The following is a 19,032-nucleotide window of genomic DNA, read 5'->3' as shown; positions in this document are numbered from 1 at the left end:
TAATTCTTATAAATACATAAGACTAGCTGTTTCAAAATAACTGCAAAGAAATAATGCATGAATACTGAGAAAAATGTTAGTGCTGCACATTTTTCAATATGTTCACAAAATAAATTTACAGTAACAAAACAACGAAGCTGACACAAATTATTTGTCCCCTATAAAAATTCAAGCGTACGTACATATTTGCCCAACTGAAACTAAATGTGCAGAGATATTTTTGGAAAGGCCGTTAACACTTGCAGGTGGCGGCTGAGAGCTGAGGAAACCATACCTATCCTGCTGGGGCTGAGGCTTCCCTTCCATGGCAGTGAGAAGCGTGGGGGCCAGTTCACACTGTTTTTCCACTGGCAGGCGAGGATAGCCCATCTTAACATAAATTATAGTAAAATTCTAGTGCAATAAGAGAAAAGCAAGTGTAAGGAAAAGAGCATTTCTACAGAAACATATAGTTGACAACTTAGGGAGCTACTGATCTATAAAAAAAGAGATTATCTTCTCACTTCATATTTCATCACACATATTAAAATTTAACGACTATACCTCAAGGAACAGTCTTACAGTCCCATCCCTCTTACAAAGAATGCCTAACAATGGGCTTCATGACATAATCTAAAGCACTCACACATGTAACGCATGTTGCAGTCTTTAAATACATACCATCTTGTCAATTATGCCTCAATAAAGCTGGGGAGGGCGGAATAAACCACTTGTATACACTATTAATCATTTAGTAATCAAGAGTAATCATTTGGAGTCGAGATAGTAGAGCAATTAGGGAGCACGCCTAGCCTAGGCCAACTTGGGTTCAATTCCTGGCACCCTTTGGTCCCTGGGGACCATTGCTGGGTGCAGCCCAAGAGGCTCCCGGCATCGCTGAGCCCAAGCAGCATGCCATCTTTGGGCCCTCGGACTGAACTTCGGTCTGGTTGGCTGAGAATCACTGATGGGGTCCCCAGACCTCCTGAGCACCAACTGGGAGGCACCCAGAAGATTAACAACCGAATCACAGAGGTAGTATAGTGGATAGGGCACTACATAGGTCCCCTGAGCCTGCCCCAAGTGATCCCTGAGCCAGGAGAAATCCTGGGGCACAGCCGAGTGTGTCTGACCTCCCCTCCCCCACCCCTCCCCCCACCCCTGCCAAAAAAGAGAATAACAACCATCTGACTGATCTGAATTTACATAATTACACAGTAAGCATTAAATCGCCCATGTAGATGGCACTAATCCTTTCAAGATTCAGGAGAGCACATAATTTCTGAAACAATGTGCTACACTGCAATGCTAATTCCTCACTCTTATCACTGGCCAAAGGAAACAGGTGTGGTGGCAGCGTTTGCATCACCATGATTCATGTGTGTGCCTCATTTTAAGCAAATTTATTAAGTGCCTCTTTAGATTTATTCATAACCAAAAATTTGCTTTTCTGAAAGCTTCTTCACCTTAGAATAAGCTTCACAAGATTATTCCTTTAAAGACATACTACCTGCAGTTTTATGGGAACACAGTGCTTCTGACAAAACAAAGGAAGAACATCTGTAACATATGTTCAGAGAAGGCATATATGCTGGACTCACAGGTGCTAGATAAGCCCAAAATACTCAGCCTCAATTCTAGGAATAACAGGGCCAAGAAAAAAAAAATATCAGGGGCTGGTGAGATAGTACAACTGATAGGGCACTTGCCTTGCATGTGGCCAAGCCAGGTTGAATCCCCCGCACCCCATATTACGGTCCTCCAAGCCCTGTCAGGAGGGATCCCAGAGCACCATAACCTCTATGTACCACCCAAAAACAAAAATTATTTAAAAATAATATCACACATCATCATGAAGAATCAATGACTTAAAGATTTAATTTTCATGAACATAATAATAGGAATATTTCTTACAGCCTCCATTGGTTTCAACTTTTCTAAACACAAAGTGGAATATATACATTAATGTACATATACCTATATTTAAATTCAGACTTTTAATCTCTTCTTGCCATTTGGCCCCATTTTACCTCTTTCATGCTTTATCTGTGCCTATGCCTCATTACTCTTCTCTTGGCTCAGACTCATCTCATCTTTCTAATCTTCTACTATGAAGCAACCATTCTTTAAAATATCAACATACCTGACAAGTCACTTTACTGACAATCCTTTTATGTTCATGTTTTATGTTCATGTTTTTGGATCACACCTGGAGGTGCTCAGGACTTAATCCAGGTTCCGTGCTCAGGAGGGATACTCCTGGAGGGATACGGCGAACCAAACGGGATGCCAGGAAACAATTCCAGGTCAGCTCTGTGCAAGGCGAGTGCGCTACCTGCTGGACTACTGCTCCAGCCACATTACCGACAACCTTTTGCCCAATGTGAATGAACAGTCATACGTTCTCTTGTTCCTACCATATCCTTTAAGATAATAATTTCCTCTGGGCAGATGCTCATTGTAAAAACAGTGTGCCATTTTTAAAAATTCTCGTGTTTTATTTAAAAGTTGTCTAAGGTAAAATTCTAAATGTGCCAATATTTTGATGGCATGTTAAAAACACAATAAAAGAAAAGGTATGTTACATCAGAATATATCCCAAAGTAAGACTCACTGTGACAAAGGAAACTGCAGCAGGATCCTGGTACTGAACCAACAGTGTCTCTACTGGGAGCTGTATTTTGGGTCGGCTTTTTATACGCTTGTTCAGATGGACCAACAGCTCCATAACCTAAGATACATGGAAATGGAAATGAAAAAATAATTGAAAATAATAAAAGCAATTTATTCTTCAAATATTTAATTGGGATGCATAGATAGCATGGGATTAAGGCAGATGCCTTGCATACACCCAAGCCTGGTTCTATCCCTAGCTCCACCACACGCTAACTCTTGTCAAGTGTAGCCCTGGAGGCCTCCCCGTCACCACCGGATATGGCCCTGGTGGCCCCCAGCATCAACAGGGTGGCCCTGTTGGTCACAGCACCACATCCTTGCACTAAACTCACTGTCCCAGTTGGCCACATATCACCCAGAGTATCACTAGGGTCTCCAGTACCTTGTGAGCACCATGTGTAAGCACCCCACCACCACCAAGTGAAATTACTTATTTTGATGTGTAGCAGATACTCAGTTCTCTTAAAGGATGTAAATTTGACATCCCAGAAAGGAAGGAACAGAATCTTGTCTAAAACAATGTGCTCCAAGAATACACACATGAGAATTTACTTAATGAATTTCATTTTATGATGTTACTTAGTCAAAACTGAGCGCCCAGAGGGGCCTTTATTAGTCTTCGTAAGAACTATAAACAAAGGTTTGCAATATGGATTATTTGTGTCTCCCTGAAGCCAGTGGAAGAGCTTAAGGAGGAAACCAGGTCTGGATGAGATCCTGACAGTGAAGCTCCCTTGATGGGCCTGTCCCTTATAAGGGAATGAAAGGACTAACGTTCCCTCTGCCATGTGAGGACAGAGCAAGAAGACAGCACGGCCAGCTGTAAACAACGCAAAGTTCCTGCACAAAGAACCCAGCTCCACTGGCACCCTGACCTCAGAATTCCAATCTCCGGAATTGTGAGAGATAAATGTTTGTTGTTTAAGTCACCCCCAGTCCATGTTACTGATATAACAGCCCAAACTGGACACATACCATGGAGAATACAAAATTTAATTTAAAAGGTACAGGTACTATGGATTTATTCTGGAGGACCAAACCTAACCTATTCATCATTTCAAAGTTTGTGCACTAGCCTCAAAGCTATCCTATTGAGGATCCTTTAAAGTTATCCTATTAACTTAGGATAACTTAAGGATAATTGTAGTGATACTCAAAACAAAAGGTTCAAACCACTCTAAAGCAACAGAGAAACAGGATTTTTTAAAAATAAAAACAAATCTACAATGAATATTTTTCATTAAATGATAACAAAAGTTGACAATTCTCAAAACGTCCCTATATAGAATAAGCTTGGGGCTGGAGCGATGGTACAGTGGGTAGGGTGTTTGCCTTGCACACGGCCGACCCGGGTTCGATTCCCAGCATCCCATATGGTCCCCTGAACACCGCCAGGGTAATTCCTGAGTGCAGAGCCAGGAGTAACCCCTGTGCATCGCCAGGTGTGACCCAAAAAGCCAAAAAAAAAAGAATAAGCTTATACCCTTTGCATTTTTTGTCTCATTTTTACAATCAGAGACATGTTATTGTCGATCCATCCTACAGGTGAGTAAACAGAGGCATTAACTTGGCAAAGGAAATTAGGTAGCACAGTCCAGATCAGAGATTTATGAACGTACTTGACCTAACTGATTTCTTAAAAAAATAAATCAGCATTCCAACACACCTTGGAAATCTCCTTTCCTGAACAACCAAATAGAAAGAAGCCTCTGATGGGGGGGCCTGACCCCGGGGCCTTTGAGAAACACTGATGCAGACTTAACTCCAGGGTACGTATTCTTAACCTTTTCCAACACTGACTGATGAATACCTCAATCCATCCAGTTAGTATAAAATATCCACGAAACCCCTGATACTCAAGAGACCTAGAAATTGTGCATTATCCAGCATACTTCTCTATATACCGGATCATATTCCATGACAGAACTGGAGGAGAGAAAAAGAACAGGAAGGAAATAGGCTAAAGAAAATAGCCACCGGGGCTGGAGAGATAGCACAGCGGGTAGGGCGTTTGCCTTGCACGCGGCCGACCCAGGTTCGAATCCCAGCATCGCATATGGTCCCCTGAGCACAGCCAGGGGTAATTCCTGAGTGCAGAGCCAGGAGTAACCCCTGTGCATCGCCAGGTGTGACCCAAAAAGCCAAAAAAAAAAAAAAAAAAGAAAATAGCCACCTTCTGACTAACCTAAAACAACTCCTAGGACTCTATGGAAACTGTCATTCATGGTGATGGCAATCACTCCCACAAGCATATGCTTTCTTTTTTCTAACAGCTTTTATTTTAAGTAAGTTGATTTATTTGATTACTTGATTTCCTTCCAACAGCAGAATCATCATAATTATCAATATCCTAAATCTGGTTTTTCACAGCTTAGAGTTAGTGCCACGTAACTGAGAGTGGTCCTTGAATCAGTACCGACGCACAGGAGTGAAAAGACTGAAACCTACTGGTCTAGCATGCCTGCAGCCTTCTCTAGCCTTCAAAAGGCTTCAAATTCTATTCTAGTTCAAAATCTCTACACAAAACTTCTCATCTTTAACAGTCTCCTATTCCATCTCTCCACTTGGCTACTCCACACTCAGCTGAAAGCCTTTCTTTCACAGAGTATATTTTTCCATCCTGCATTTATCATAATTCATAGCCGGATACTTTCTGCTTAATTTTTAAATACAAGACTCCCCAACCAGATATTTCTTTCACCCATCAATGTATTCCTAATACCAGCACTTAAAAGGCTTTCAAGTCAATATTTAACAAATGTTTGAAGAGACTGATAAAGCTAAATAAACAGAAGCCAACACATAAAGAACCTTTTTAATACTTTGCTACATAGAAGTCTTTAGAAGAGTTTAAAATAGGAAGTGGCATGACCAAATACATATCTACCTCAGCAAAGCAGTATTAACAGCAGGCATATCAAATATATGACAAGAATGTCCGTTCCTCTTTGGAAACATAAGAGACGTTCTTAAAAGATACTCTTTCTCCACTGAACCCAAATCAGGCCTCAGAATCCCTCTCAGGCACACCTCCAAGAAGTCATTGCCAATCAATTAGTCGTCCAAGAAATGAAATCTGATGATAGCTCAAAGATCCGAAGGTCCAGTATAAATACACTTAACAAACTATTTTTAAAACGAAGCAACTATTAAATGTCGGACACACAGTTACATTTTTAAAAATCTTTTTATGTGTTATTTTATTTATTTTAACTTTTACAGACGCCTCCCCGGCAGTGCTTGGGGATCATCAGAGCAGAGGAAGAGAGTGGGGACATGTAATAAACTCTGGGTCTCGAGCACACTGTACAGGGTATACACAACACCTCTTCTAGTTCTCTGCCCTACCCAAAAAGAAAATTTTGATGTTACTGTTTTTCACCTTCTAGTAGTAATATTTGATAATGAAGAGCTAAACAATTTTTTTACATATATCCATTTATCTTAACTTTTTACATATATCCATTTATTCAACGTGGATTGAATCCATTATATATTTATTCAATGTTTAATTTCCCAACTGTCCCAGCATGCTTACCTTTTTGCGTACACCTTCTTGGGTGCTGGACAGCTTGAGCAAAACAGGAGGAAGAAATTTAGATATAATACTCTGTAACTGTTCATCTGTCTCAGCATGGCCAAGTCGTAAAAAGACCCGTTCAAGCTGATCTATAATAGAAAAATAAAAAAATTATGAACTCAAAAAAAAAAAAATCAAACCCAACTATACCTCATTCTTTTTGTAGCTTAGTCCTTTTTTCTACAGAACATTCATCATACCTAGCCTTGTATACAGATGATTCAGACACAGCTATAAACAATACTAAAAAAAGTTGAGTAGCTAATCGCAACTACCCTGGTCATTCAACCTCTACGAAAGGGAAAAACAAAGCCAGTAATAACAAAATGCTCTCCTACAAAGCTAATGAGCTTTTTGAACAGATTTCAACACCACAAAGAGTATGCAATTTTCAAAAGACTCTAGACCCAGCTAGCACAGCAAGGTGAGCTAACTTTACCAGACACCAGAAACAAGTTATCTCTGATGATGTTTCTCAAAATCACAGTCCTTTACTGCACTGAAATTTCCTTACTAGGATGTAAAGACAAGTTCCACCGAGAAAGCCACTGAATAACTTGTTCAACACTCTCACAGGGATGCTCTTAGAAGCACTCCTGGCCACCCATAGTGAACTACAGAACAAGGAGCAATTAACACACTGTTGCCATCTCTTCAACAAATCACACATGCAAGCAGAGGAGGAAGGCGCTATCAACTACAAATGGTAGGACATCTGATTTTTAGAAATTACTGTGACTCTTTTAGGTGCTACAATGGTATTATAGCTGTATTTGATGTTTAAATGCTTTTACAAAAAAATTACTTGTGGTGATTAGACTCTTTCAAGGGGCAAGAAATATTCTAAATATGGATGAGATTTACACAGTTATATTTATTATTTAAAATTAAAAGAAAACCTGGTTTCCCAAAGACAAAGAATGAAATACCTACAGGTGAAATAATATAATTACTGGAACTTATATCAAATAATAAAGGATAAAATGGATATTTGCTAAAGAGTAGATTTTTTGTATTCCATCACAAAATAAAAGGTAAGCCTGCAAGACAATAAGCATGACTGTAGTAAGCTGCACTAGGTATATGTAACAAAAAAGAATGCTACACCCCTTAAGTGCTGGAGAGAGCTCACTGAGGTGAACACATGCTTTGCACACCTATGTCTGATCTCTCACATGGTCCACCAGAGCCCACCAGGAATGATCCCCGAGCACAGAACCAAGGGTAAGCCCTGAGCACCATCAAGTGTGGTCAAAAAAATTTTTTAATTTAATTAATAATGTTAAACTCTTAAGTATATAAAAGTTTTAGCTAAGTCATAAGTATATGAAATAGACTCACTTAGGTCCACATTAACTGACAATGATGATGATAAGAATACAACTAAAACTAGGAGTAAAGGCTGGGGAAGGGGTCACATGAATGAAACCAAGACTGACACTAAGGGGGGCAGGGGGGAGGAGGAGGGCTGGAGCGATAGCACAGCGGGTAGGGCATTTGCCTTGCATGCGGCTGACCTGGGTTCAATTCCCAGCATCCCATATGGTCCCCTGAGCACCACCAGGAGTAATTCCTGAGTGCAGAGCCAAAAGTAACCCCTGTGCGTCACCAGGTGTGACCCAAAAAAAGCAAAAAAAAAAAAAAAAAAAAAAAAGACTGACACTAATGGTTAATTGTTTAAGCTGTAAAAGATAGTAAGAATTTACATTTTTATATGCTTTAAATTTTCCATAATGTTAACTGGGAGGGTGGGGGTTCAACTACAGCTGGTGGTGCTCAGTGCTCAAGGGGACATGTGGTATCAAGAACTTGAAATGGGGACAGCAGGATGCAAGGTAAGCAGTTGACTTCACCCATGTACTACTTCTCCAACCTGCCATAATAATTTCCTGTTTCGTTTTTGAGCCACACTTGGGGTGCTTACTCCTGGCAGGATTCAGGGGATCACATATGGCGTGGAGATTGGCACTGGGTTAACCACATTCAAGGCAAAGGCCTTATTCCCTGTACTGCCTCTCTGGCCCATCCATCCTGATTTTAAAGGAAAATATATATGGATGTGTGTATACAATTTCCTGACTGAACCTGAAGGCAATGATAATCCAGTAGCAGCAAGCACATTAGATACTCAAGTATTGATTTTTTAAAAAATATTCTCTAATGAAAGGAAGCAGATGTCTTAAGGGGGGGGAGGGGGCGGTTAATAAAAATAAGATAACCTGAGGCATGTTCCAGTGCTAGAAAGAAAATGAGGCCTGGAATATGTGCAAGGGATCCTAAGTCCCCTGAAAGAGCACCATTATGATCAAAGCTGGAACAAAATACGTAAAGTACTAGGGTGTGACCCAAAGTATAAAGTCCATACTGACACTAACATATGATAGAAGAGATTGGTTTTTTTTTTAATAGAAGTTTTAAGAGAATTCCAAATAATACGTATAGATACTTATCCCTACAGGATGAATGAATCAGGAAAGAGGGAAACACTGACTTCAGAGGAAAAAAATCTGATCAATACTATTAAAACAAGTGATGAGAGTTATCATGTGGTTATGATGATACCTGATATAACGTGAAGGGTATATGACCTTTAAAGTATTCTTCCCAAAAACTTAGCACCCATCCAATTAAGAATAAACAACAGAAAACTCTGGCAAGACTTTCAAGAGGATAAAAAAAAAAAAGACAGAAAATTATGACACACCAGAGAAGAGACAAAAGACATTACTACTAGCTAGATACAGTATGATAGCCTGGATTGGATCCTGCATAAGATACTAGTGGGGAAAGCTGATGAAAGCCAAAGGAATCTTAATCTGAGTGTGTTTAGTTGATTGGTTGGCTGATTGGTTAGTTTTGGTTCAAGGGCCACAGCTAGCAGTGCTCAGGGATTACGTTTGGCTCTGCACTCAGGGACCACTTATGGTGGGGGCTCGAGGTCCAGTGCCTTATTCAGTGTACAGCGCTCTAGTTCCTTCATCTTAGAATTAATAATAAAGGAGAGAAAATACAGAAGGGAGGAAAGGGAGGCAGCTAATTCTTTGAGATCATCAGACCAAATGACCCTATCAAGAAGTTCTTGAGAACAGTGAGTTCAGCTCAAGTTTTATGAAAGTTACAGGAGGCTTTCAGCTCCTAATTAGGCCTGGAAACTGCATACAAATCTTAGTTTCAGAGATTAAGGAATTGTTTTTGTACAAAGTGCATAAAATTGAATTTTTTATAACAAACTAGATAATCTGTGCCAAAGATTTCAAACACTAAAGTGGGTTCCTTTCATTTTTTTATACAACCACTTGGGTGCTTCCTATGCATATCCAGGAGGTCGCCTAATAGCTTCCTCACTAGAAAGAAAAATACCCTAAAACACAAAAAATGATCTATGATGGGGTTGCCAGGAAAGAGACCAAGTTCTGTGGGAGTTCATCTAAGAAAGCTAAGTGTGTGGGGCTGAAGACATAGTACAGTGGGTAGGGCGCTCGCCTTGCATGTGACAGCCTGGGTTTGATCCCCGGCATCCCATATGGTGCCTCAGGCACCTCCAGGAGTGATCTCTGAGCACAGAGCCAGGAAAAACCTGAGTATTACCAGGCATGGCCCCAAAACAAAACAAAAGTGCACCTGAGGAAGAGTGAAAGCCTTACAACTCTGTGAAGAGTATCACCTTGAGGTCAGAGATAGTACAGTAGGTAGGGTTACACGTGGTTGGCCCAGATTTGACTTCTGCAACCCCGCAGTCGCCGGGAGAGATCCTGAGAGCAGAAGCCAGGCCACCAGGAGTGACCCCTGAGAGCAGAACCAGGAGTAAAGTGTGAGCACCACGCCCTGTCGCCAAAAACAAAAAATTATCAACTTCACAAGGTTATCACATCTTTATTATTTTTTGTTTGTTTTGTTCCGGTGTGTGTTTGGAGGCTGTACCTGTCTGCGCTCAGGGGACCATAGGAGATGCCAAAGACCGAATCAGCAACACTTGCTGTGTCGGAGATTCCAAGCAGTGTCAGACAACGGAAAGGCGTCTGACCTCCTGCACTATTCTCTCCAGCCCTCCTGACTTTAAATGAATGATGATCAAAGTCAGGATTCGTAATGCATACACGCGCGCGCGCACACATACACACATGCACGCGTGCACACTTTAGTCTGTCCAAGTTAGAAAATAAACAGCAAAAAGTTAACAGTATAATCTCTGAGCCCAGATTTTAGAGGCACAGAACTTGAACCCTGTCTGTCTTCACCCTCTGTGCTCGTAACAATGGTAATCCAAATTAGGCAGCGGTCTCCAGAAGTGTCTGCTAAGAAACAAGAAGGGATGTAACCAAACACTCTAAAACCTCAATAGCAGGGGGTAGGAGAGACAGTACAGCAGCTAACATGCCTGTCTTGCACACAGCCTAGGGGGTTCCATCCCTGACACCCCCTACTCCCAGAGCAGTGATTTCCTGAGGGCAGAGACAGGATTTACCCCTGAGCACTGCCAGGTGTGCCTTCGTCCCCCCCAAAACAAAATTCAAAAGCAACCTAAAGCCCTACCTTTCAGGTAGGTTTTTAGCTGTGGGAAACATCCTTCAGGTTGTTAGAAGAGATCTAAGACAAACATTACTTCAGACTGAGGAACAAGTCCCCTCCTCTACAGAAATTTTATGTTCTTTTGTCTTACTCAAATTCATATCAAATTCATTTTACTTGTGAAAAATGAAAGACATTACTATGCCCTCAGGTAATCAATCATTGCTGAATGTGGGGGATATATTCCGAACCATTTTCTCTCCTCCTCATACACTAATTCTATCTTAACTATGACAATACTACTTGGTAGTTTGCTTTTTATTCCTCTTTAATACAAATTCTTTATCCAAAGCAACATATATCTTGGGTGCAATATATATCTCTGGAGCAAAATATATGTTGGAGCAATATATCTCAAAACTCTTCAGACTTTAGCATGATCAGATAGTGTGATGCTATGTCTTTCAAATAACTATCAATCTCAAGTACTGTTTTTTAGGACAGTACCTATGTAAATATTTATATTTATAAAACATGTATATGCTCATACTCTCACACTAAGTGGAATATCTAAAGATTATGAAGTATATTCCTATACTTTCAGCTTACATTTTAATACCAAATTTTTTAATCTAACACTAGATTTTAAAATGAACTACCCCCCTTGGGGCTGGAGTGATAGCACAGCGGGTAGGGCGTTTGCCTTGCACGCAGCCGACTCGGGTTCGAATCCCAGCATCCCATATGGTCCCCTGAGCACCGCCAGGGGTAATTCCTGAGTGCAAGAGCCAGGAGTAACCCCTGTGCATCGCCGGGTGTGACCCAAAAAGCAAAAAAAAAAAATAAATAAAATGAACTACCCCAAAAATATTTTGAATTATCTTAAATATATTTTCATTAGCATTAAAGATCTAACAGCGATACTACTCTGCAGTCATTTAACTAACCCCATTACTTATTACCATTTTTACTACAAACTGCTCCAAAGAACATCCTTACCCATATGTATCTCTACAATTATAAGGGCTTCTAAAAACTATAAACCGAGACATGGAATTGCTGAGTCAATGAGTAGAAGCATCGTCAAGCTGAAGAGATTTACAGTAAATACTTCATCTTATTTTTGTGTTTGTTTGGGGGCCAACCCAAGCAGCACTCATGACTTACTCCTGGCTCTCACTGATGCGGGGATCCCTGCTGGCAGGGCTCAGGGAGGCAGGTGGTGCGCCAGAGATTGATTCTAAGTTGGCCACATGCAAGGTAAGCACCTTTGCCCACTGTACTCTCTCTCCAGCCTCTGGTAAATGCACTTCAAATGCTATGCTAATTCATACCACCAGCTGTAAATGTCAGTAACTATTTCTCTATATCCACTCCTACACTGAGTAATCAATCTTACAAAGATTTAAAGTAATCCATCTTAAATGGAAATGATAAATGATAAATGATCACAGTTACTTTATTTCATTATCTATTTTATTACTGTATTAAAGTGTCTTTTCAAATATTTATTGGTCACTAGAGAAATCTTCTGAGCATATTATTCATTTTATTTTGAACTGCTGAATTATAAAAGCTCTCACATACTGGGAAAAGTCTTTGCACGCATTTGAAATTCTTTTTCCTAATAGGCCTTATGACTTATACCCTTCCTTTTCATATCTAATTTTTAATATTCTTTTCATTTAAAGGCTTCTGGGCTTCTAATCGTGCTTTCAGAGCTTTTGCACTCCAGACTTTAAAGATAGACCGTGTCTAGGAAAGAGCAGCTGAGACTGCCACCCTCGGAAATGCCAAGATCTCACCACCACCCCGGGGCAGCGGGAGCACTGGAATCCAGAGAGAGCAGCAGCTGCTTCAGGTGCAATTGGGGGGTCCTTTCTATTTCTCCCTTAGAGAACGGAGAATACTAGGGGGACACTGAGTAATTTCTGAAAACAGGGTGGCAGGCCAAGTAAGTGTGGGAATTTCTGACCCAGGTTATTGTATAAATAATAGGGTTTACACTGAACTCCTGCTGGCAAGCTTCCCATGGCGTATTCGATTTGCCAAAAACAGTAACAACAAGTCTCACAATGGAGACGTTACTGGTGCCCGCTCGAGCAAATTGATGAGCAACAGGATGACAGTGATAGTGACATTACACACACACACACACACACACACACACACACACACACACACACGCCTGGGCAGAGCCTGGCAAGCTACCCATGGGTGTAGTCGATATGCAAAAAAACAGTAACAATAGGTCTCATTCCCCTGACCCCGAAAGAGCCTCCAATCATTGGGAATGACGAGTAAGGAAAGGAGAAGCTGCTAAAATCTCAGGGCTGGGAGGAATAGAGACGTTACTGGTACCCGCTCGAGTAAATCGACGAACAACAGGATGACAGTGGTACAGTGATACACTGAACTCCTTTTTCTTTCTGAAAATCTGGAATTTAGGCACATTAAATTAGAGAGAAGGTTCCAAGGTAAGGAACCCCAAATAGAACCCTCAGTACTGAATCTCTAATGAGCATTCCTGGTCGATAACACTTCACACACGTTGTTACAACCTGCCGTCAGAGGAATTAGGCATGCTCTGTGTGTCTTCACTGGGAGAGGACTCCTGGAAGCCTGCAAGTGATTTCTTTCTGACTTCTCCCCATGTTCCTTTCTTCTTCCCTGCTTGCTTTTTTCTCCTTTCCTGGCAGTAAATCTTAACTGTGAATTACAAACACATGCAAAGTCCTATGAGTCCTCCAAGCAAATTACAGAGGGTGGGTCCTCAAGACAGACCCTTGTCAGAATATATCTGTTTTCTTCCAGCTATTAAAATTGTTCCTTCTGGGGGCCAGAGACAGCACAGTGGATGCCAACCCAAATTCAACCCCCAGCACCCCATATGGTCCAGTCCTGCCAAGAATGATCCCTGAACACTGCTGGGTATGCCCCCCAAAAAATAAAGGAAATGTACAAAACTTAAGTGCATCACTAAACGTAGTGACTTCAAGGACAAGAGTTGATCAAGAGGGTGGAGAAAGAGTTAAAACCCCAGGTCTGCACCTTGTTTACAGCTGCTGGTTTGTGGACCTGTATGCAGGGCAGTACACAAGTGTAAAAGATCACTGATTTAATGAACCCATGTACATACTACAAGTCAATAAAGTTTTATTTTGAGACATATACAAAGAATTTCTACTGGACCAGAGTCAGAAAGGAGTGAAAAACCGTTTAGCATACAAAGTGCAGTGAGCCCTAAGTCCTCATTCACTTAGGACTTAGAACTCAGAGATAATTATCAGCATAGTGAGAACTTGAATCCTCTGACCTTCAGTCTAAAAATCTTAGCCAAGGGCCAAAGTGGTAGTATAGTGGGTAGGGTGTTCGCCTTACGTGTGGCCAACCCAGGTTCGTTTCCGGGCACCCCATATGATCCCCCAAGGCTGCCAGAAGTGATTCCTAAGTGTCCAGTTAGAAATAACCCCTGAGCATGGCTGGGTGTGGCCCAAAAACGGTGGGGCGGTGGGAGGGTGGGGGTGGAGGTGACTTTTTGCCAAGAACACTGAAAATGTACAAATCCGATGGTTCTAGCACTAGAGAAAAAACAGCAAATACCAAAATGTTTCAAACTGGCCAATTTTCCTTCCTTTCCCTGCTCCTTCAAGGTCCAGCAAACTCCCCTCTTTTCCCCGGGAGGTTCCAGCTGCTCTATCCAGATGCCCTTTCACTCCTTCCTCATTCGAGTATTTGCAGCAGTCCTACTGGGCACCAGAGCCTGGTAGTTGTGGGTGCATGAGTGAAAAACGCTGCTTCTACACCTATATATGTGGCTGCAGGCAGAAAGGAAACAGAAGGCCTGAGACTGATTGCTCAAGGCAACATTTAACAGTGGGGTAAAGGGACATTATTTTCATTCACAAATGTGAATGAAGGGCAATCGACAAAAGCAAAAAATTTTTAATTCACAAATGTGAATTAAAGGCAACTGACAAAAACCAGAAAATTCGGGGGCCCAAAAACACACAGAAATGGCATCTGCACTTCTATGTTCATCGCAACTCTATTCACAATAGCCCAGATCTGGAAACAACCCAAGTGCCCCAGAACAGATGACTGTTAAACTGTGGTACTTCTACACAGTGGAATACTATGCAGCTATTAAGAAAAATGAAGTTATGAAATTCACTTATAAATGGATGGGCATGAAGAGTACCATGCTGAGTGAAATGAGTCAGGAGGAAAGAGACAGGCACAGAATGATTGCACTCATTTATGGGATATAAAAAAGATGTAATATGATAAAAATACCCAAGGACAGTAGAAACAAGGGCCAGGAGGACTGGTCCATGGTTGGAAGCCTGCTTCAAGTGCTGGGGAAGAAGCAGTTGCAATAGAAACAACTATGACAAAGATAGATGGAAATGATGACTCCACTGGATAAGAACTGTGTGCTGAAAACAGGTAAAGGAATAATCGTAATAACCTCTCGGTATCTGTATTGCAAATCCCAAAAGGGGTAGGGGGGGCAAAGGTGGGAGGGTGGAGAGAAAAAGGGAGAGAGAGAGGGAGGGAGAGAGGGAGAAAGGAGAGGAAGGAGGGAGAGAGTGAGAGGAAGGGAGAGAGAGAGAGGGAGAGAGAGGCACTGCCATAGAGGCTGGGGTGGCAGGAGGGAACTGGGCACACTGTGGTGGGACACATGCGCTGGTAGAGGGATGGGTGTTGAAATATTGTATGACTGAAACTCGACCATGAACAGCTTTGTAACTGTGTATTTCACAGTGATTCTATATAAAAAAAAAAATTAAAGCAGAAAATTCAAAAGAATTAAAGAAGAAAAGATGAATTAGTCAATTGGGAACTAGAAAGTTTGCTTTACCCATATAGGGAAAAATACCCAAATCTCTTTCAGGTGGACTACTACTGTGAGAAAATATTTTTAACACTTAAAATAATAATAATAATAATTAAAATCAAACAGTATAAAAAGCTAACAGTTTTTAAATACTATAAAACAACATACCATTAAGTAAAAACAAATGACAATAATGTTTTTTAAGTGAAAAGGAACTGAATATAAAATCCTTGTTTGGGGGCCACACTGGGCAATGCTCATGGTTACCCCCAGCTCTGCACTCCAGAATCACTTCTGGTAGTGCCTAGAGGGCCATCTAGGGTGCTCGGGATCAGACCCAGGTCTGCCACATGCAAGGCAAAGTGCTTTATCTGCTGTACTATCTCTCCAGCCCCCTGAATATGAAACAGTTTTTAAATTTTTTTTTAAATTCCTACAAAAAATTTCCACAAATAAGAAAAAGCAATAAATCCAAAAGCAAAGCTGGGCTCACAGTAATCGGAAATGTGCAAAATTAACACAATGAGATGTAGGTTCACACCTTTCACATTAGGGAAAACAGCAAACCACACAGTACAAATGGCATGCCAGAATGGCATATGCGAAATATGTATACATTTGACTTTACAGTGCCAGACAACGGCACGATGGGTAAGGCACTGCTTTGCACATGGCCAACTGGGCCCAATCCCTGGCACCCTAGACGGTCCCCTGAGCCCTCCAGAACTGATCCCCGAGCATAGAGCCAGGAGTAAGCCCTGAGCCCCGCTGGGTGTGGCCAAACACGTAACAGTACAAATGTCCAGCGAAGGCTACAAACCAAAAGTTCACTGCTGATGCAGCGAACACCAGCACAATCCTTACCAAACACCCAGCACAGCCATGGAGGAAAGCTGAGGAGCACAGACACGCCGTGCCCACAGTCTGCTCCCGCGGAGCAGCCCAGAGCAGCCCAGCTCCAAACTCTCACCAGTCGGCAAACGAACCCTGTCTGCAATGAGAAAGGATTCAAAAACAAGAGCTGTCTAATAAATCAAATTATATTGACTTACTTTCTGCTGTAAGTCACCAATTTGCAAAAAAATAATTTATTAGTCCTCAAACTCACACTCAGGGTTTCACTCTGAGAAATAAAAGAAGACCTATTAAGGGACGATGAAAGGAAGAAAAACGAAAGAGTCAAAGATACTGTGACATGAAATAGCGAAAATAAGCAAGAATTAAACATCACCTGGAGCAGCGTGAAAAGATCTCCGTAAGATCAAACGAGAAAGGAGGCTGCAGAAGGCCATCTTGCTGGATTTCACTTACGGAAATTTTAAACTAAAATGTATACATATTTTGCATATGATTTATGCATCCAGAAATGACAAAAGAAGAGGGAAAAGGGGAAGGAACGGAACATTTGTAACTGGCAACAGGAAATCAGAACTCTATCTGTCAAGTTTTGTTTTGTTTTGAACAAGTTTATTTCTTTAAAATAAAACAGAGCCAGAGAGGTAACTCGGTGGGCTGAAGCTCCTGCGTTAGCAGGCAGCCCCAGGTTCAACCCAGCAAGGCCAGCAGTGATCTTCAAGCACCAAGTAATCCCTGAGAAGTAATCCCTGAGAACGACAGGGTGTGGGCCAAACACCAAAAGAATAAAACAAAATACTGGCTGAAGCAACAGTACAGGGGTTAAGGTGTCTCCCTGGCACCTGCCAATGCTGGACCGTCCCCAGGGCTGCAGTTCCCTGGACCCAGCCCAGAGCACAGATCCCTAACCTAAGCACACATCCCTAAACTCAGAGGTAAGCCTTGAGTTCCACTAATGTGGCCCCAAAATCAAAAAAGAAAAAAAAGAAAGAAAGAAAATATCTAAATCTAACAGTAAAAATTGTTTTTAAAATATTCCAAGACTGGGGCTGCAGCAATAGTACAGTAGTAGGTAGGGGATTTGCCTTGCACACAGCTGAGCTGGGTTCAATTCCCAGCATTCCCTATGGGTCCCCGACACTGGCAAAAAATGGCTCACAGGGTTTAAGTACATGTGAAGTACATGGAAGTCCTGGGTTTGATTCCTGGCACTGTGTGGTCCCCTGAGCAACATCTGGCCAAGTATCGTGTAATCACAGGACCCTCTGAGCACTGCTCAGGAGATCTTCCCTCCCCTGAAAAAAGCAACACTCGACAAGGGTGGGGGAATCTAGTAAGTGTTCCTAAGACTACTTTCTAAACTTTTCATCACACTGAAATATTTAATTGTTTTAAACATATATGTCCTGATTTTTATAACACAACTATATGAAAATACACCAATGATTTTTTTCCTTATGCTTAAATGTACTTCCAAATATTCCTCAGTAAAAATACATTTCAGGGGCTGGAGCAACAGTACAGTGAGTAGGGCGTTTGCCTTGCAAGCGGCCAACCCAAGTTTGATTCCCAGCATCCCATATGGTCCCCTGAACACCGCCAGGAGTGATTCCTGAGTGCAGAGCCAGGAGTAACCCCTGTGCATCATCAGGTGTGACCCAAAAAGCTAAAAATAAGTAAATAAATTCATTTCAGTTTTTAGAAAAAATAGCATAATGAGCAAAGATACTTTTTTAAGAATCTCTATTTCAGGGAAAAGGAAATAAATTTAAGTCACAGAGTTATAAAGTTAGAGCCTTAAGGAAGATGAATGATCAAAGTAAAAACAAGAATGAAAATTTACTGGTAGGAATAGAAATGGTAGAGTCATGGGGGCTTGAGTGTTAGCACAGTGGATAGGGCATTTGCCTTGCACGAGGCCGACCTGGGTTCGATTCTCAGCATCCCATATGGTCCCCTGAGCACCACTAGGGGTAATTCCTAAGTGCAGAGCCAGGAGTGACCCCTGTGCATCGCCAGGTGTGACCCAAAACGAAAAAAAAAAAAAAGATAGAGTCACTTAAGAACAGTTTGAATGTTTCTTAGAATTTGACCTGGGTTTGATGCCCTGCACCGCATATGGTTCACCAAGCACCGCCAGGAGTGACCCCAGAGCACAGCACGAAACTATTTTTTTTTTAATCAAAAAGCAGTTCAAAGGGGCCGGAGCGATAGCACAGCAGGTAGGGCATTTGCCTTGCACGCGGCCGACCCGGGTTCGATCCCCGGCATCCCATATGGTCCCCCAAGCACTGCCAGGAGTAATTCTTGAGTGCAAAGCCAGGAGTAACCCCTGAGCATCGCTGGGTGTGACCCAAAAAGCAAAAAAAATAAAAAAGCAGTTCGAAGGAGTGGAATGCATGCTCTATATGAAGGAAGCCTGTACTTAATTCTCAGCATCACATGGTCCTCTGCGCACCCAGCCATCAAATAGTGGCTGCTGAATACTGTGTGACCCAAACTCAAAAATATAAGTAAAACTTAAAAAAAAAAAAAAAAAAAAAAAACAGGAGCTATAGCAGTAGTACAGAAAATAGAGCTTTTGCCTTGCACA

The 19,032-nt window shown here is 41.6% G+C and overlaps 1 protein-coding gene across 6 annotated transcripts in view; it reads right to left on the bottom strand.

Moving 5' to 3' along the window:
- ECPAS (Ecm29 proteasome adaptor and scaffold) overlaps positions 1-19,032 on the bottom strand; it is a 126,879-nt gene that overhangs the window by 90,756 nt on the left and 17,091 nt on the right. For 5 of the 6 annotated variants that reach the window (XM_055123835.1, XM_055123828.1, XM_055123840.1 and 2 more), the window contains 3 exons: positions 6,194-6,324; positions 2,594-2,710; positions 275-393 (listed from right to left, as the gene is read on the bottom strand). In XM_055123835.1, coding sequence (XP_054979810.1) covers positions 275-393; positions 2,594-2,710; positions 6,194-6,324 — 367 coding nt within the window. Of the gene's footprint in view, positions 1-274; positions 394-2,593; positions 2,714-6,193; positions 6,325-19,032 lie in introns of those variants that run through there. The other variant, XM_055123845.1, reaches the window with a different exon arrangement.

The sequence above is a fragment of the Sorex araneus genome, chromosome 1 (assembly GCF_027595985.1).
Source record: "Sorex araneus isolate mSorAra2 chromosome 1, mSorAra2.pri, whole genome shotgun sequence".
In the NCBI taxonomy this organism is placed as follows: domain Eukaryota; kingdom Metazoa; phylum Chordata; class Mammalia; order Eulipotyphla; family Soricidae; genus Sorex; species Sorex araneus.
Note: the sequence above shows the minus strand (reverse complement) of the source record. Positions and strands in the feature narration are given on the sequence as shown.